Source organism: Oncorhynchus kisutch, linkage group LG2 (genome assembly GCF_002021735.2).
Source record: "Oncorhynchus kisutch isolate 150728-3 linkage group LG2, Okis_V2, whole genome shotgun sequence".
NCBI lineage: Eukaryota > Metazoa > Chordata > Actinopteri > Salmoniformes > Salmonidae > Oncorhynchus > Oncorhynchus kisutch.
Genome location: NC_034175.2, coordinates 68,729,208 through 68,747,454, shown reverse-complemented (window position 1 = coordinate 68,747,454; position 18,247 = coordinate 68,729,208). Strand labels below are relative to the sequence as shown.

The window sequence follows — 18,247 nt, the reverse complement described above, 5'->3', positions numbered from 1 at the left end:
CTTTCAGATCTGGTAACCCCAAAGCTGTATAGGACTGTGGGTAATTTTTGGATTGGGTACATGAAATGAATCCTGTCCTCCAGAGCGCGGTTTCTCAAACTCGGTCCTGGGGCCCCACCTGGGTGCACCTTTTGTTTTTTGCCCTAGCACTACACAGCTGATTAAAATCATCAAAGCTTCATGAGTTGGTTGTTTAAATCAGTGGTGTTGTACTATGGCAAAACCAAAATGTGCACCCAGGACCGAGTTTGGGGAACCCTGCTCTAGGGTAAAAGGTATTGTGTGACATTGTCGCCCTCTGTTGGGCCATTGGAATACACACACCCTGTTAAATAAACTCTACTCTCAATAATTGCCTGCAGTTTGGACCAACTCCATCCATTCTAAATCCAGTTACTGATAGCTACATTCCATCTCCTCTCTTCTTGCCAATCCATGGCTTCTTTAACCAACATCAACATATACTATCATAGACTGTTCTCTCTGCTTGCTGTGCGGGAGCAGTACCAAGTCTGGAACCAACAGGACCGTGAAAAGCTTTTACCCCCAAGCAATAAGACTGCATTACAAGACCGCTAATTAGCTCATTGAATGGCTACCCGGACTACCTGCGTTGACTCTATGCATTGACTCTATGCACACACACTGGACTCTAACCACGCACTCACACATACTTACACTGACACCCCAACACACACTGCAACCATAGCACAGCACAGTTAAAGTGGCAAATGGACAGTTTCTCTCAGTTCTGGGGAGCTGGTCCACAGTCATGAACATTGACAGTTTGAATCTAACCTGGGATTTTGTAGTTGCTAGCGACGCAAACCAGGGTGCACCGATAGGGACAAACTTCCTAGTAAAATACGGGGTTGTACTTGATTTGAGAAAGAAAAACATGTTGTGTTTTGGGGAAGCAGATTCCGTTGATTTTCAGGGGAGGGGCAGGGGGAGTGTGTAAAGTGGTGATTAATGATGATTAATGACACGATTATTCCCTCCAGAAGTTAAATGTTTATAACTGGTTAAGTTGAGGGGACAGTAAAGAATGACAAAACTGAGGGTGTTGAAATATTTGACAAGAGCAACCTGTTGCTGGCATGTAGCGTTGGCATCTCAGGGAAGGAGAAACTGCCCGTTTGTGTGATGAAGGTTACTCCGGAATCACAGTTACTGAGGGAGGGCACTGAACTGTGGGGTTTCTCTATCTGGGAGAAGGGTAATGAAGACACTATCATTGCTAGCCTACAGGATTCTAGCCAGCTGCTGTACTCTCCCATCACAGCAAAGTGGGACGAAGAACAGTTATGGACATACAGTTGTTTACATACACTTAGAAGTTTACATACACTTAGATTCGAGTCATTAAAACTAGTTTTTCAACCACTCCACACATTTCTTGTTAACAAACTATAGTTTTGGCAAGTCAGTTAGGACATCTACTTGTGCATGACACAAGTCATTTTTCCAACAATTGTTTAGAGACAGATTATTTCACTTATAATTCACTGTATCACAATTCCAGTGCGGCAGAAGTTTACATACACTAAGTTGACAGTGCCTTTAAACAGCTTGGAAAATTCCAGAAAATGATGTCATGGCTTTAGAAGCTTCTGATTGGCTAAATGACATCATTTGAGTCAATTGGAGGTGTACCTGTGAATGTATTTCAAGGCCTACCTTCAGACTCAGCGCCTCTTTGCTTGACATCATGGGAAAAATCAAAATAAATCAGCCAAGACCTCAGAAAAGAATTGTAGACCTCCACAAGCCTGGTTCATCATTGGGAGCAATTTCCAAACACCTGAAGGTACCACGTTCATCTGTACAAACAATAGTACACAAGTATAAACACCATGGGACCACACATGTAAAGGCTGTCTTCCTCCTCCTCCGATGAGGAGGAGTAGTAAGGACCTACTGTATGTGTTGGTATTTAAGCCTACTGTATGTGTTGGTATTTAAGCCTACTGTATGTGTTGGTATTTAAGCCTACTGTATGTGTTGGTATTTAAGCCTACTGTATGTGCCGGTTTTAAAACATTAAGGGCACAGCATACAAAACATTTTAGACAGTGTATATCCTGTACAGCCAGCAGTTTTTGTAACCTGATGTCTAATCCTAACACTTACCCTCCCTGGCCAATTAGACCCCTAACCTTTGGATCTGCCGGCTGATTGTGCACATCCAACATTTAAACTTGACACTTAAACATCTGAACATAGACTTGTTGCAAAATTTGAACAATCCTATGCTAGCTTTCTCCCTACTCTCAGACTGTGTCGCTTCTTGTTCTTATTTAGTAACCTTGTCCTTGAGAGATTTACACGGTTGTCTAAACGTCACGCCAGAGTAAGCCTACGCGAAACACAGCCCTTATTTTAAGTGTTTCAAAAAATCCGCTATTGGAAAAATGAATGGTAGAAAAAACTAAAGACACTAGCTTGTGAAAAATGGTGGTAAAGAATGTAGTGTCATTTTGGAGTCACTTTTACTGTAAATAAGAATAGAATATGTTTCTAATCACTTCTAGATGAATGTGGATGCTACCATGATTACGAATAATCCGAATGAATCATGAATAATGATGAGTGAGAAGTTACATAAATACCCCCCCCCCACCCCCCCAAAAAATATGATCTAATTGTAATGGTGAGAGGTTTGTGTGTCTTGGGGGAATGATAGTTGTGCATCTGTAACAAGTCAACCACTGTGACATATCAGAGGTCCTGGTACTCAGCTCCTGCCCAAGTCAACCACTGTGACATATCAGAGGTCCTGGTACTCAGCTCCTGCCCAAGTCAACCACTGTGACATATCAGAGGTGCTGGTACTCAGCTCCTGCCCAAGTCAACCACTGTGACATATCAGAGGTCCTGGTACTCAGCTCCTGCCCAAGTCAACCACTGTGACATATCAGAGGTGCTGGTACTCAGCTCCTGCCCAAGTCAACCACTGTGACATATCAGAGGTGCTGGTACTCAGCTCCTGCCCAAGTCAACCACTGTGACATATCAGAGGTGCTGGTACTCAGCTCCTGCCCAAGTCAACCACTGTGACATATCAGAGGTGCTGGTACTCAGCTCCTGCCCAAGTCAACCACTGTGACATATCAGAGGTCCTGGTACTCAGCTCCTGCCCAAGTCAACCACTGTGACATATCAGAGGTGCTGGTACTCAGCTCCTGCCCAAGTCAACCACTGTGACATATCAAACACAGATATGGGAATGGCATTGGTTAACTACTGGGCAGCTATTCTGGTCATTGTGTCTGGGTAAACCACCACAAATATACACACACATACACACAAGCTGTTATGGGATTTTTATAAATAATGACTAAATTATGTATACATTTAACTTAGAACTATAAAACTAAACAGAATACTACTCTGTTACTGTATGAATGTATGAATCTTATTATAATCATAATACTGAATATAATGTGTGTAGTTTTAGTCAAGAATTAGAACAAGGACTTTCTGTTCCTTGTTAGAAACGAATGGAGCTCTCATCAGACCGGCTGGAATACTGTGTTCCTTACAGGACATCCTGTCTCTACCCAGGGAGGGGAGAGACCTTGGGCTTGTAGTAGATTGTTTAACAGGTGGCAGACAATGTGAGAAGGCTTGTGAACTATATTGCCATTGTATCTGAGAGGAGGAGGGACATTTATGATGAAATGTGAGGTATATAAAACCAATGTAAATGGTATTATGACCAGAGCTCTCGAGAATAAACACTATTGGCTGGTCTCTATCCATTTGATTTATTTTTTATTTTTTATTTCACCTTTATTTAACCAGGTAGGCAAGTTGAGAACACCTTTATTTAACCAGGTAGGCAAGTTGAGAACACCTTTATTTAACCAGGTAGGCAAGTTGAGAACACCTTTATTTAACCAGGTAGGCAAGTTGAGAACAAGTTCTCATTTACAATTGCGACCTGGCCAAGATAAAGCAAAGCAGTTCGACACATACAACAACACAGAGTTACACATGGAGTAAAACAAACATACAGTCAATAATACAGTAGGAACAAGTTTATATACGATGTGAGCAAATGAGGTGAGATAAGGGAGGTAAAGGCAAAAAAGGCCATGGTGGCAAAGTAAATACAATATAGCAAGTAAAACACTGGAATGGTAGTTTTGCAATGGAATAATGTGCAAAGTAGAAATAAAAATAATGGTGTGCAAAGGAGCAAAATAAATAAAATAAAATAAATACAGTAGGGAAAGAGGTAGTTGTTTGGGCTAAATTATAGGTGGGCTATGTACAGGTGCAGTAATCTGTGAGCTGCTCTGACAGCTGGTGCTTAAAGCTAGTGAGGGAGATAAGTGTTTCCAGTTTCAGAGATTTTTGTAGTTCGTTCCAGTCATTGGCAGCAGAGAACTGGAAGGAGAGGCGGCCAAAGAAAGAATTGGTTTTGGGGGTGACCAGAGAGATATACCTGCTGGAGCGCGTGCTACAGGTGGGTGATGCTATGGTGACCAGCGAGCTGAGATAAGGGGGGACTTTACCTAGCAGGGTCTTGTAGATGACCTGGAGCCAGTGGGTTTGGCAACGAGTATGAAACGAGGGCCAGCCAACGAGAGCGTACCGGTCGCAATGGTGGGTAGTATATGGGGCTTTGGTGACAAAATGGATGGCACTGTAATAGACTGCATCCAATTTGGTGAGTAGGGTATTGGAGGCTATTTTGTAAATGACATTGGCGAATCGCGGATTGGTAGGATGGTCAGTTTTACAAGGGTGTGTTTGGCAGCATGAGTGACGGATGCTTTGTTGCGAAATAGGAAGCCAATTCTAGATTGAACTTTGGATTGGAGATGTTTGATGTGGGTCTGGAAGGAGAGTTTACAGTCTAACCAGACACCAAGGTATTTGTAGTTGTCCACGTATTCTAAGTCAGAGCCGTCCAGAGTAGTGATGTTGTACAGGCGGGCAGGTGCATGCATTTAGTTTTACTTGTATTTAAGAGCAGTTGGAGGCCACGGAAGGAGAGTTGTATGGCATTGAAGCTTGCCTGGAGGGTTGTTTAAAACAGTGTCCAAAGAAGGGCCAGAAGTATACAGAATGGTGTCGTCTGCGTAGAGGTGGATCAGAGACTCACCAGCAGCAAGAGCGACATCATTGATGTATACAGAGAAGAGAATGGGTCCAAGAATTGAACCCTGTGGCACCCCCATAGAGACTGCCAGAGATTGGACACACTGAACTCTATCAGAGAAGTAGTTGGTGAACCAGGCGAGGCAATCATTTGAGAAACCAAGGCTGTCGAGTCTGCCGATGAGGATGTGGTGATTGACAGAGTCGAAAGCCTTGGCCAGATTAATAAATACGGCTGCACAGTAATGTTTCTTATCGATGGCGGTTAAGATATTGTTTAGGACCTTGAGCGTGGCTGAAGTGCACCCATGACCAGCTCTGAAACCAGATTGCATAGCAGAGAGGGTATGGTGAGATTCAAAATGGTCGGTAATCTGTTTGTTGACTTGGCTTTCGAAGACCTTAGAAAGGCAGGGTAGGATATATATAGGTCTGTAGCAGTTTGGGTCAAGAGTGTCCCCCCCCTTGAAGAGGGGGATGACCGCAGCTGCTTTCCAATCTTTGGGAATCTCAGACGACACGAAAGAGAGTTTGAATAGGCTAGTAATGAGGGTGGCAACAATTTCGGCAGATCATTTTAGAAAGAAAGGGTCCAGATTGTCTAGTCCGGCTGATTTGTAGAGGTCCAGATTTTGCAGCTCTTTCAGAACATCAACTGACTGGATTTGGGAGAAGGAGAAATGATGCAAATAAGAACCTTACAAATCCTTAGAAACGGACAAACGGAGTGTTTTAATTGAATTGGTTAGTGAACACATAAGAACTAAATTCATCTGACACACGCTGACCACTTCCAGTGTAGGTGCCCCTTGACCCCCCAGCCCCTCAACCCCCTAAACCCTCTCAACCCCCTAAACCCTCTCAACCCCCTCAACCCTCTCAACCCCACTGACCTAGAGAGAGTGGACAGTGATGTACTAGTGTGGAGCTTTACTAGCTTAACTCATATGGGATCCAACTCGGATTATAGGATTAACCACAATATACCCATTATGAATCATATACTACACCCTTCTGGACACCCACTAGGGACACAGATCTCAGTCTACACACTCTCTATATACTACAGTGCTCTATACCGCATACCATTCTCATTGATATCCTCCATATAAGACTAGATTCGTATGGTGGTAAGGCAAGGTCCCCAGACACCTCAAGTAGTTACCACAGTGATCTAGAGTCACTGAAGGGCCAGGGCTAGAGGAATAGGCTCAGTTAGCTGGAGGTTGTTTTGGACCCTCGAGGCGTCATGCTCATCGGGGGCACAGAGGCACGTGCCTCCTCAGATTTGCACAGTTATTTTTTTACAATTGTTTTTTTGTTGTTGCTTCTCTGTAATACTACTAGCCACCTAGCAATTTTATGAAGTTGGCTTTAGCTAGCTCTCAGATACTGTGGGTTACCAATCTCCCAACCTCACATCTAGCTACCCAGAAGCCATTTCAGGCTATCAATCAAGTTAGAGTAGCTAGCTTATGTAACTATTTTAGCTGCTGGCAAGGTTGGTTGACTTCAGAAAAGCAATAAATAACTAAATTTACTGGATAACATGACTTTCAACATTTTACCCAGATTTCAGCAGAGTTGCAGCGAAACTTATTTAGTTAAAAAAATAAAAATAACTCTAGTCAGGAGTATACAGACAGCTCAAGCGATATGGTTAGATATGCAGAAAAATACACATTTTTGTTTTGTTTACATAGAATTAGACTTTTACTGCAGTGGGCTAAATCAGGGTCACGCAGAGTGATTCTTGATAGTCTAAAACAAATCTACTTTGAAACTAAAGTCTACACCTCACACACATCGGCTTTAAAAAAAAAGCTGTACCATGTCAGATATAGTTGAAATGTATTCAATTTTCAGTTTGCATCCCAATATTACACTTTATATACATCACAGAAGATTGAAATATAACAAAACCGTTTGACACAAAAAAACACAGGTTTTTCAGTTTAGGCCCTTAAAAGCACGGGTAGACAGATAGATAGATTACTCTGTCTGTCTGTCTGTCTGTCTGTCTGTATGTACAATGTCCAAATCATATCATACAGTAAGTAGAAGCCTATTGTTTTATTGGAGGCAATGAGCGGTGTCTTTCTAGGACGAGGAGCAATGATTGTGCCTCTCACCTGTCATATCACCACAGAATCATGCAGAGTAGGCTACAACCCGTAGGCGGAGTCGGCTAAATTGGGCCTGTCTCCGCCGCTTTTAATACAGATGCGATCCTCTGTCCTCGTGGCGTTTAGCACCACGGAGCAAGGCGAGCGAACGGCAGCGTTGGTAGAGAGCGAGAGATAGACAGTGACAGTGTGAGAAAGAGAGAGCGGCATAACAACACCATGACAGCACAGAACACATACGACGTTATAGTTATTGGAGGAGGAATATCAGGTACGTGCAATTTAAAGGAACGCTTCCAAAGATTGTGCTGCATTTAGCAAATAGACTCGCTTTATGTAAGTAGCCAACTGTTGCATAGACATATTTTCAACATTGTAGCCGACACGTCTGAAACGAAACGTGCGCTGTTATTGTAATGCAATATAGGCTGCAATAACCATGCTCTGTTTTTGATTCATAGTTGAATAGGCGTTGTGCTTATTATGGACTTACTGTGCAGTTTCAGTTCATTTGCTTTGCATATAGACAATCTCCTCCGTGATGCTGAATCCCCTGATAAAATGTCGCCTTATAGGAAGGAGTGTTCAAATGCAACATATTGGACCACAATATTATAATATAATATTGCTCTATTATAAACTACATTGCTTACAATACAACAACTGGCTTATCTTTGTACGTGCTATTTTTGTTGTTGTTGTTGTTTTATGCACATGAACATGAAGTTGGCTAGGGATCATCAACTAGATTCAGTCACGGTCTGATTTGTTCTTGCGAGGATGGTCAGGAAGCTGGAACATAATCCTCTAATCGTTTGTTGACGGCAAATTGACTGCAAGAAGCCCAAACATATATAATATGTGAATAGCGGTTAAGAGCGTTGGGTCAGTAACTGAAAGGTTGCTGGTTAGAATAGCTGAGCCGATTTGATTAAAACAATCCGTCGATATGCGCTAGAGTAAGACATGTAACCCACATTTCTCCTGCAAATCGCTCTGGATAAGAGCGTCAGCTAAAATGTAAATGTAAAACAGAATCAATTCAAAAACTTGTTTACATTTGTAGACGATCACATATACAGTATCCTTATATTATGCGTGGGAATACTTTGGAACAGATTTCACATATTGAAATAACTTGGAGTTGATTTGCTGGTGTTTTTACAGTCTTAAATCGAACAATAAAAAATAAAAAAATGTGCTCAGAACTGGGGGGGAAATATAATCGCCAACGGGCTGCCAGTTGGGGAACCCCGCAGTGGGCTATAGGCGGACATTCATCTTGCCGACTAAGGTTGCTGTAATTCTACATATTACAGACACAAACTTCAAAAATCAAACCTTACCTTATTCTAATGATCTCACCTCAAACAAACGGCTATCTCGTAGGCTATTTGAGGCAGGAGGGGAATAGCCTTGTTATGCAACAGGTAGAACTCATATTTCTCATGTCAGCATTTAACACAACTAGTAGTCACAGTTTGTCTGATATGTCATTCCCTGGGATGTCATTTGAGTTGCTGATTAAGTTTCATCTCATCTGAATCATAAAGCTGTGTCCTGATTTGAAAGTCTGACTATCCCCACATTTTACACACAGCTGAGTTGTGGGGCATTTTTTTGTCCGTGTGCAAATTACTGTATGGGGGTAGACTCATACAGGGCTGGACACTTTCATAAGAAATTAAGGATCCCTGAGAAAATGTTTAAGCGTCTGGTAAAAATAGTGAGAATAGGCTACTGTACAGATCTGTCCCATGACATATAGTTAGTTCTCTGTGGCTGTGTTTACAGGCAGCCCAATTCTTTTTTTCACACTAATTTGTCTTTTGACCAATCAGATCAGCTCTGAAAAAGATATGATGTGAAAGATCTTATGTGATTGGTCAAAATACCAATTCATGAAAAAAATCTATTAGAATTGGACTGCCTGTGTAAACTCAGCCTATTGCAGCTTGAGGTTGGGTCTCCTCCCTCATGAAATATGTTGGATTAGAGTGTGTCAAATGTTATTGCCAATGACCGCTCAAGCCATGAACTTTCTAATGACTATCCAGCTCATGTTGTTGTGATGTTGTTTGGTCTAAATTGCAAGTCTTTCTGTTGCTTCAAACATTTTGAGATTCTTTATGTAATGATTAGTGCTATGAAAGTTGAATACATTATTATTATTATTATGAAAACAGGGTGGAAAAGAATGCTTATGTTAACAGAAATACTGAATGTCTACATCCTATGGCTGAATCAATGTCTCTAGTCATGTCTGAACTCCAGACAGTATTTGTTTTTGAGACAGGGAATCATTTAGTTGCAAATCATCCATCATAATCTGTTGGGGATCATGTCAGCTTTGGCACTGATCATACAGCCTCTGGTGTTTCCTAATGTCACTCAGTGGGTGTTTTAGATGTAGAAATATAATTTATAGAACGGACATTCCCATTCAAGTTATTTTGTGACGGTTGAACACATTATATTTCTATAGTTGTAGAAGAGTGGTGAGGTAATAAATAGTAAGCTAACTCTTCTTTCCTGGAGAAATCAATAATTATATAATATATGCGATTTAGCAGGCATTTTTATCCTAAGCAACTTACAGTCATGTGTGCATCATTTTTTACGTACAGTGCAGTGAAAAAGTATTTGTCCCCTTTCTGATTTTCTCTATTTTTCCATTATTTGGATACGGAATGTTATCAAATCGTCAACCAATACCAAATATTAGAAAAAGGGACCCTACGTTTACAAAAAATATATATATACAGTGGGGAGAACAAGTATTTGATACACTGACGATTTTGCAGGTTTTCCTAATTACAAAGCATGTAGAGGTCTGTAATTTTTATCATAGGTGCACTTCAACTGTGAAGTGTGAAGTGTTTCTGAATCCAGAAAATCACATTGTATGATTTTAAGTAATTAATTTGCATTTTATTGCATGACATAAGTATTTGATCACCTACCAACCAGTAAGAATTCCGTCTCTCACAGACCTGTTAGTTTTTCTTTAAGAAGCCCACCTGTTCTCCACTCATTACCTGTTAACTGCACCTGTTTGAACTCGTTACCTGTATAAAAGATACCTGTCCACACACTCAAACAGACTCCAACCTCTCCACAATGGCCAAGACCAGAGAGCTGTGTAAGGACATCAGGGATAAAATTGTAGGCCTGCATAAGGCTGGGATGGGCTACAGGACAATAGGCAAGCAGCTTGGTGAGAAGGCAACTGTTGGCGCAATTATTAGAAAATGAAAGAAGTTCAAGATGACGGTCAATCACCCTTGCTCTGGGGCTCCATACAAGATCTCACCTCGTGGGGCATCAATGATCATGAGGAAGGTGAGGGATCAGCCCAGAACTACATGGCAGGACCTGGTCAATGACCTGAAGAAAACCTTTAGTAACACACTACGCCGTCATGGATTAAAATCCTGCAGCGCACGCAAGGTCCCCCTGCCAATGACCATCTGGATGATCCAGAAGGTCATGTGGTCTGATGAGACAAAAATAGAGCTTTTTGGTCTAAACTCCACTCGCCGTGTTTGGAGGAAGAAGATGGATGAGTACAACCCCAAGAACACCATCCCAACCGTGAAGCATGGAGGTGGAAACATCATTCTTTGGGGATGCTTTTCTGCAAAGGGGACAGGACGACTGCACCGTATTGAGGGGAGGATGGATGGGGCCATGTATCGTGAGATCTTGGCCAACAACCTCCTTCCCTCAGTAAGAACATTGAAGATGGGTCGTGGCTGGGTCTTCCAGCATGACAACGACCCAAAACACACAGCCAGGGCAACTAAGGAGTGGCTCCGTAAGAAGCATCTCAAGGTCCTGGAGTCGCCTAGCCAGTCTCCAGACCTGAACCCAATATACATTTTTTGGAGGGAGCTGAAAGTCCGTATTGCCCAGCGACAGCCCCGAAACCTTTTAGCTCACTTTTGCATGCAGAGCTGCTTTAACTCAGCAACATTTGTGGATTTTCAAGCATATGCAAAAGCAGATATAGTATTTTCCCCCTTTTTATAATTTTATCACAGCACTGTATGGGTATTGAAAGCAATATCCTGGTGTTGCAAGAGCCAAAGCTGAGCCATGCTCTACCAACTGAGCTAAAGAGGACCGCATGAGGTGTCAAATGTTGTGGTTGAGGAAGTGTCACACTGGGCTACTACAGCAGTTGACAAGAGGAACCTGTGTAGAACTCTGCACCCAAAGACTGTTTCTATGAGAAGAACTCAGAGTTGAGCTTGACCACTAATCCTTGGTACTAACCACATATCTATATTGTACCGTATTAATTCCAAAAGGCAAAACCCTGCACACTGCTCTGTCTAGTTCTAAGAGTAAAACATCCTGGTGCTATTTGATTAATGTGCTTAAACTGGCACGTTTGGGTGATGCAACCATCATCAGGGTCTGTATAACTCTTCCTCGGCCCGCTCTGAATGATACGGCTGGGACTCGTCCAAAGTCCCACTTCCTGATTTCATAACTTCTGTCTTGAGCTCAGTCCAGTTGCGTACAGTCCAGCTCCAGTATGGAATATTTGTAAAAACATTTGACCTTTATTTTACTAGGCAAGTCAGTTAAGAACAAATTCTTATTTTCAATGACAGCCTAGGAACAGTGGGTTAACTGCCTGTTCAAGAGCAGAACGAGAGATTTGTACCTTGTCAGCTCGGGGATTAGAAGTTGCAACCTTCTGGTTACTAGTCCAACGCTCTAACCACTAGGCTACCCTGCCGCGCCATATAATTAGAATACAATACAATATAATAGAAATATCAATTCTAAATTGTCTACACTGGTGAAATTAACCACGATCCTGTTCGAGGCTGGATGATCAGGAGACGTTTTGACATAACACACCATATTTTCAATAGAAATGATGGCTCCCGATCCCTTTAAAATACCACACAGTGTCAGTCATCTCCACTGCAGCAGATCACTACGTAAGAGCTGGTTGATGAAGATAGGGCATGCATAGAAGTAGAATGATCTTCTATTTCAAATCAAATTGTATTTGTCACATGTGCCGAATACAACAGGTGTAGATCTTACAGTGAAATGCCGAATACAACAGGTGTAGACCTTACAGTGAAATGCTGAATACAACAGGTGTAGTAGACCTTACAGTGAAATGCTGAATACAACAGGTGTAGACCTTACAGTGAAATGCTGAATACAACAGGTGTAGATCTTACAGTGAAATGCTGAATACAACAGGTGTAGATCTTACAGTGAAATGCTGAATACAACAGGTGTAGTAGACCTTACAGTGAAATGCTGAATACAACAGGTGTAGATCTTACAGTGAAATGCTGAATACAACAGGTGTAGTAGACCTTACAGTGAAATGCTGAATACAACAGGTGTAGTAGACCTTACAGCGACATGCTGAATACAACAGGTGTAGTAGACCTTACAGCGACATGCTGAATACAACAGGTGTAGTAGACCTTACAGTGAAATGCTGAATACAACAGGTGTAGTAGACCTTACAGTGAAATGCTGAATACAACAGGTGTAGTAGACCTCACAGTGAAATGCTGAATACAACAGGTGTAGTAGACCTTACAGTGAAATGCTGAATACAACAGGTGTAGTAGACCTTACAGTGAAATGCTGAATACAACAGGTGTAGTAGACCTTACAGTGAAATGCTGAATACAACAGGTGTAGTAGACCTTACAGCGACATGCTGAATACAACAGGTGTAGACCTTACAGTGACATGCTTACTTACGAGCCCCTAACCAACAATGCAGTTTAAAAAAATATGGATAAGAATAAGAAATAAAAGTAACAAGTAATTAAATAGCAACAGTAAAATAACAATATTGAGACTATATACAGGGAGGTACCAGTACAGAGTCAATGTGATGGGGCACCGATTAGTTGAGGTAATATGTACATGTAGGTAGAGTTATTAAAGTGACTATGTATAGATGATAACGACAGAGAGTTGCAGTGGTGTAAAAGGTGGGGGTGCAAATAGTTCACCAATACAGTTAAAAAAAAGATAAGAATAAGAAATAAAAGTAACAAGTAATTATAGAGCAGCAGTACAATAACAATAGCGAGGCTAAATACAGGGGAGCGTAGTATTTCTGTAGGGGAGCAGAGCTGCATTTACATGCAATTGTTCTCCAATACAATTTGACCTTATTCTGTCTTTCTGGTACTCCTATAAGTCTTTAGCCAGAATGTTCTTGCTTAGAGCTCATCCTGTATAAACATTGGTCCTGAATGGCTCATCTTGTTATTGTTCTGGATAAAAGCTTTCACATCGCTGTCTGTCTGACTGTCTTGTCTGTTTGTTGGTCGGTCGATAGGTTGGTCGGTTCCTGTGTTTTACTTTTATTTTTATTTCACCTTTATTTAACCAGGTAGGCTAGTTTAGAACAAGTTCTCATTTACAATTGTGACCTGGCCAAGATAAAGCAAAGCAGTGCGATATATACAACAACACAGAGAATTACACATAGAATAAACAAACATACAGTCAATAATACAGTCGAAAAAAAGTCTATATACAGTGTGTGCAAATGAGGTAAGATAAGGGAGGTAAGGCAATAAATAGGCCATGGTGGCGAAGTAATTACAATATACCAATTAAACACTGGAGTGATTGATGTTCAGAAGATGAATGTGCAAGTAGAGATACTGGGGTGCAAAGGAGCAAGATAAATAAATAAATACAGTATGGGGATGAGGTAGTTGGATGGGCTATTTACCAATGGGCTATGTACAGGTGACGTGATATGTGAGCTGCTCTGACAACTGGTGCTTAAAGCTAGTGAGGGAGATATGAGTCTCCAGCTTCAGAGATTTTTGCAGTTCGTTCCGGTCATTGGCAACAGAGAACTGGAAGGAAAGGCGACCAAAGGAGGAATTGGCTTTGGGGGTGACTAGTGAGATATACCTGCTGGAGCGCGTGCTGCTATGGTGACCAATGAGCTGAGATAAGGCAGGGCTTTACCTCGCCGAGACTTGTAGATGACCTGGAGCCAGTGGGTTTGGCGACGAGTATGAAGCGAGGGCCAGCCAACATTCACATAATGAACCACATACGTTTTTTTCAGATTCAATATCATCAGTGTGCCATATTACAGGTTACTTTATCAGTTCCAGCTGTTGAATGCTGTATCACAGATGTAATTTTGGCCTGTCTGTGAATTACTATGATTTATGGTTGAAAAATGAATTCCATAGAGAGAGTTCCAGAACAGATTGAGTTCTGAGGAATAAGCCAGGTTTCCTCACTCCTGTGAGTCTTCCCAAGGACGTTGTTTTTATGGAAGAAATACATATTTCTCAATTACTCCTTTGTGTTTATAAAAGCATGTGACAGACACGCAAGTTGATGTTACTACAAATTTGCACATGATTTCTCCTCGCTCTCTCTGCTTCCTTCTCTCTCAATTCCTGTTTCTCCCTCTCTCTCCTCGCTCTCTCTCTCTGTCACACTAGGTCAAGGTTTAAATTGCTCTATTTATCTGAGCTGTTCCTCTTTTAGAAGGTGACAATGAGGTCCACGTATGACAATCACTGTCTCTAATCAAAGGAGAGCGATTTGGAGGGAGGTGTTCTTATGTACTGAGCAGTGGAGAGCTGTGTTCTTCTGGCTGCAAATGCAATTGTCATCTGCCAGCCTTCACCCAGCCACCAGCCCATTGGTCCCCAGGGGAGCTAGCAACAGCAGCAGCACATTCCCAGAGAACTGTTACTAAACCAATGGCACAGGAGAGGGAAAGGAACAATAGAAGAAGTGGAGAATAATCCTACTGAGCGAGAAAGGGAGGAACTTAGTTTGAGAAAGCAAAAGGGGGAAGAGAGGTAAAGAAAAGGGAGATATAGGAAGGGTAACCCACTGAAACCACTTTCTACTATAAGCAAACAAGTTAATAACTTTTGACAACCGACTGTGGTAGGTCAGGCTATCATTCACTATGCATCTCGAAGTAGGAGTGCTGATCTAGGATCAGGTCCTCCTCGTCCATGTAATCTTATAAATTATGATCTAAAAGGCAAAACTGTTCCTAGATCAGCACTCCTACTCTTTATGTTTTATATAGGCCCAGGACTCCAAACAGTCCCAGAAGATTTTACTGGCTAGCTTCGACTGGGCCGTTGACTAAGGGCCAGAAGTTTCTAGAAAGTGGCTGGATTCCACTCCTGCTGAACCTTTCCCCTGGAACGTTGGTGTTAAAGTTAAGTAGGTATGTAATTGCATCACGCTTAATGGAAATCCTGGGTCAAGACACAGTAGATGTTTCCAAAGGCCTCCAGTTTGCCTTTTGTATTGATGTTAGTGGAGGCAGAGAGCCCTGCGATCAGTGTACTGTGTAACAAATGTTCAGGGGCTTCAGGGCCTAAAGCAATGAAGGTTGGGGAGAGGTAGTGCGTGTCTGTGTGTGTTCATGCATCAATTTTGTGTGTGCTCCATTTGTGTGTCTTGATTCCTTGTCGGTCTTGCTTAACAGCATTGGTATTTAGGAATCTGGAAGAAAGCCAGGGAAAACAATCCCACCAGCACACACGCACGCACGCACACACACACACACACACACACACACACACACACACACACACACACACACACACACACACACACACACACACACACACACACACACACACACACACACACACACACACACACTCTAACTTTCCCCTAAGAACTGGGCTGGGCTTAGTGGCCTGTAGCTGCCATGCAGCCAATGGTTATAATTAGGGATGGATATAAAGCTAGCCCGAGGCTAGTACTTTTGAGACTGGGCTAGTAGAACATTTTCCCAACTAGCCTGACAGGCCAGTAAAATGTGGTTATTTTCAAACATCGCATGACACATCATTTGGACTTGAATGTTAACCGGGCTAGTATAAATCTACTAGCCCTGCTGGCCAGTGCCCAAAACCCTTTAATTCAGTTCAACCTCTCTTTCGTATCGTCTGAGATCTCCAAAGATTGGAAAGCTGCCGCGATCATCCCCCTCTTCAAAGGGGGAGACACTCTAGAATCAAATCAAATTAAATGTATTTATATAGCCCTTCTTACATCAGCTGACATCTCAAAGTGCTGTACAGAAACCCAGCCTAAAACCCCAAACAGTAAGCAATGCAGGTGTAGAAACACAAACTGCTACAGACCTATATATATCCTACCCTGCCTTTCTAAGGTCTTCGAAAGCCAAGTTAACAAAAAGATCACCGACCATTTCAAATCCCACCGTACCTTCCTTCACTATGCAATCTGGTTTCAGAGCTGGTCATGTGTGCACCTCAGCCACGCTCAAGGTCCTAAACGATATCATAACCACAATCGATGAGAGACAATACTGTGCAGCCGTATTCATTGACCTGGCCAAGGCTTTCGACTCTGTCAATCACAACATTCTTATCGGCATACTCAACAGCCTTGGTTTCTCAAATGACTGCCTCGCCTGGTTCACCAACTACTTCTCAGACAGAGTTCAGTGTGTCAATTCGGAGGGCCTGTTGTCCGGACCTCTGGCAGTCTCTATGGGGGTGCCACAGGGTTCAATTCTCGGGCCGACTCTTTTCTCTGTATACATCAATGATGTCACTCTTGCTGCTGGTGATTCTCTGATCCACCTCTACGCAGACAACACCATTTTGTATACTTCTGGCCCTTCTTTGGTGGACACTGTGTTAACTAACCTCCAGACGAGCTTCAATGTCATTACAACTCTTGTTCCGTGGTCTCCAACGGCTTTTAAATGCAAGTAAAACTAAATGCATGCTCTTCAACTGATCGCTGCCCACACCTGCCCACCTGTCCAGCTTTACTACTCTGGATGGTTCTGACTTAGAATATATGGACCACTACAAATACCTAGGTGTCTGGTTAGACTGTAAACTCACATGAAGCATCTCCAATCCAAAATTAAATCTAGAATCAGCTTCCTATTTCACAACAAAGCATCCTTCACTCATGCTGCCAAACATACCCTCGTAAAACTGACTATCCTACCGAACCTTGACTTCGGTGATGTCATTTACAAAATAGCCTCCAACACTTGACTCAGCAAATTGGATGTAGTCTATCACAGTGCCATCTGTTTTGTCACCGAAGCCCCATATACTACCCACCACTGCGACCTGTATGCTCTCGTTGGCTGGCCCTCGCTTCATATTCGTCGCCAAACCCACTGGCTCCAGGTCATCTATAAGTCTTTGCTAGGTAAAGCCCCGCCTTATCGCAGCTCACTGGTCACCATAGCAGCACCCATTGGTAGCACGCGCTCCAGCAGGTATATCTCACTGGTCACCACCAAAGCCAATTCCTCATTTAGCTGCCTTTCCTTCCAGTTCTCTGCTGCCAATGACTGAAACGAACTGCAAAAATCACTGAAGCTGGAGACTCATATCTCCCTCATTAGCTTTAAGCACCACAGATCACTGCACCTGTTCATGGCCCATCTGTAAATAGCCCATCCAACTACCTCATCCCCCATACTGTTATTCATTTTATTTTATTTTCTCCTTTGCACCCCAATATCTCTACTTGCACACTCTTCTGCACATCTATCACTCCAGTGTTTAATTGCTGTATTGTAAGTATTTCGCCACTATGGCCTATTTATTGCCTTAACTCAACTCATTTCTATTGTATTATTGACTGCATGTTTGTTTATTCCATGTGTAACTCTGTGTTGTTTGTGTCGCACTGCTTTGCTTTATCTTGGCCAAGTTGCATTTGTAAATGAGAACTTGTTCTCAACTAGCCTTACCTGGTTAAATAAAGGTGAAATAAAATATATAATAATAATAATAACAAATTCCATCCATGGCTAACCTCTCTAAAGAGGACACTGTGTTGTGTAGTGTTGTGTAGTGTTGTGTAGTGTAGTGTTGTATCCTCCGTGTACAACTTAAAATACCAAATAATGCATGCAGAGCAGAATTAGGCCGATACCCACTAATGATCAAAATCCAGAAAAGAGACGTTTAATTCCACAACCACCAAAAAGAAAGCGA

At 42.2% G+C, this 18,247-nt stretch overlaps 1 protein-coding gene across 2 annotated transcripts in view; it reads left to right on the top strand.

The window, feature by feature from the left end:
- The first annotated feature begins 7,343 nt into the window (after positions 1-7,343).
- LOC109870689 (amine oxidase [flavin-containing]) overlaps positions 7,344-18,247 on the top strand; it is a 67,246-nt gene continuing 56,342 nt past the window's right edge. The window contains exon 1 of one of the 2 annotated variants that reach the window (XM_020461283.2): positions 7,344-7,509. In XM_020461283.2, the coding sequence (XP_020316872.1) occupies positions 7,458-7,509 (52 nt within the window). In that variant the 5' untranslated portion in view covers positions 7,344-7,457. Of the gene's footprint in view, positions 7,510-15,326; positions 15,466-18,247 lie in introns of those variants that run through there. The other variant, XM_031800769.1, reaches the window with a different exon arrangement.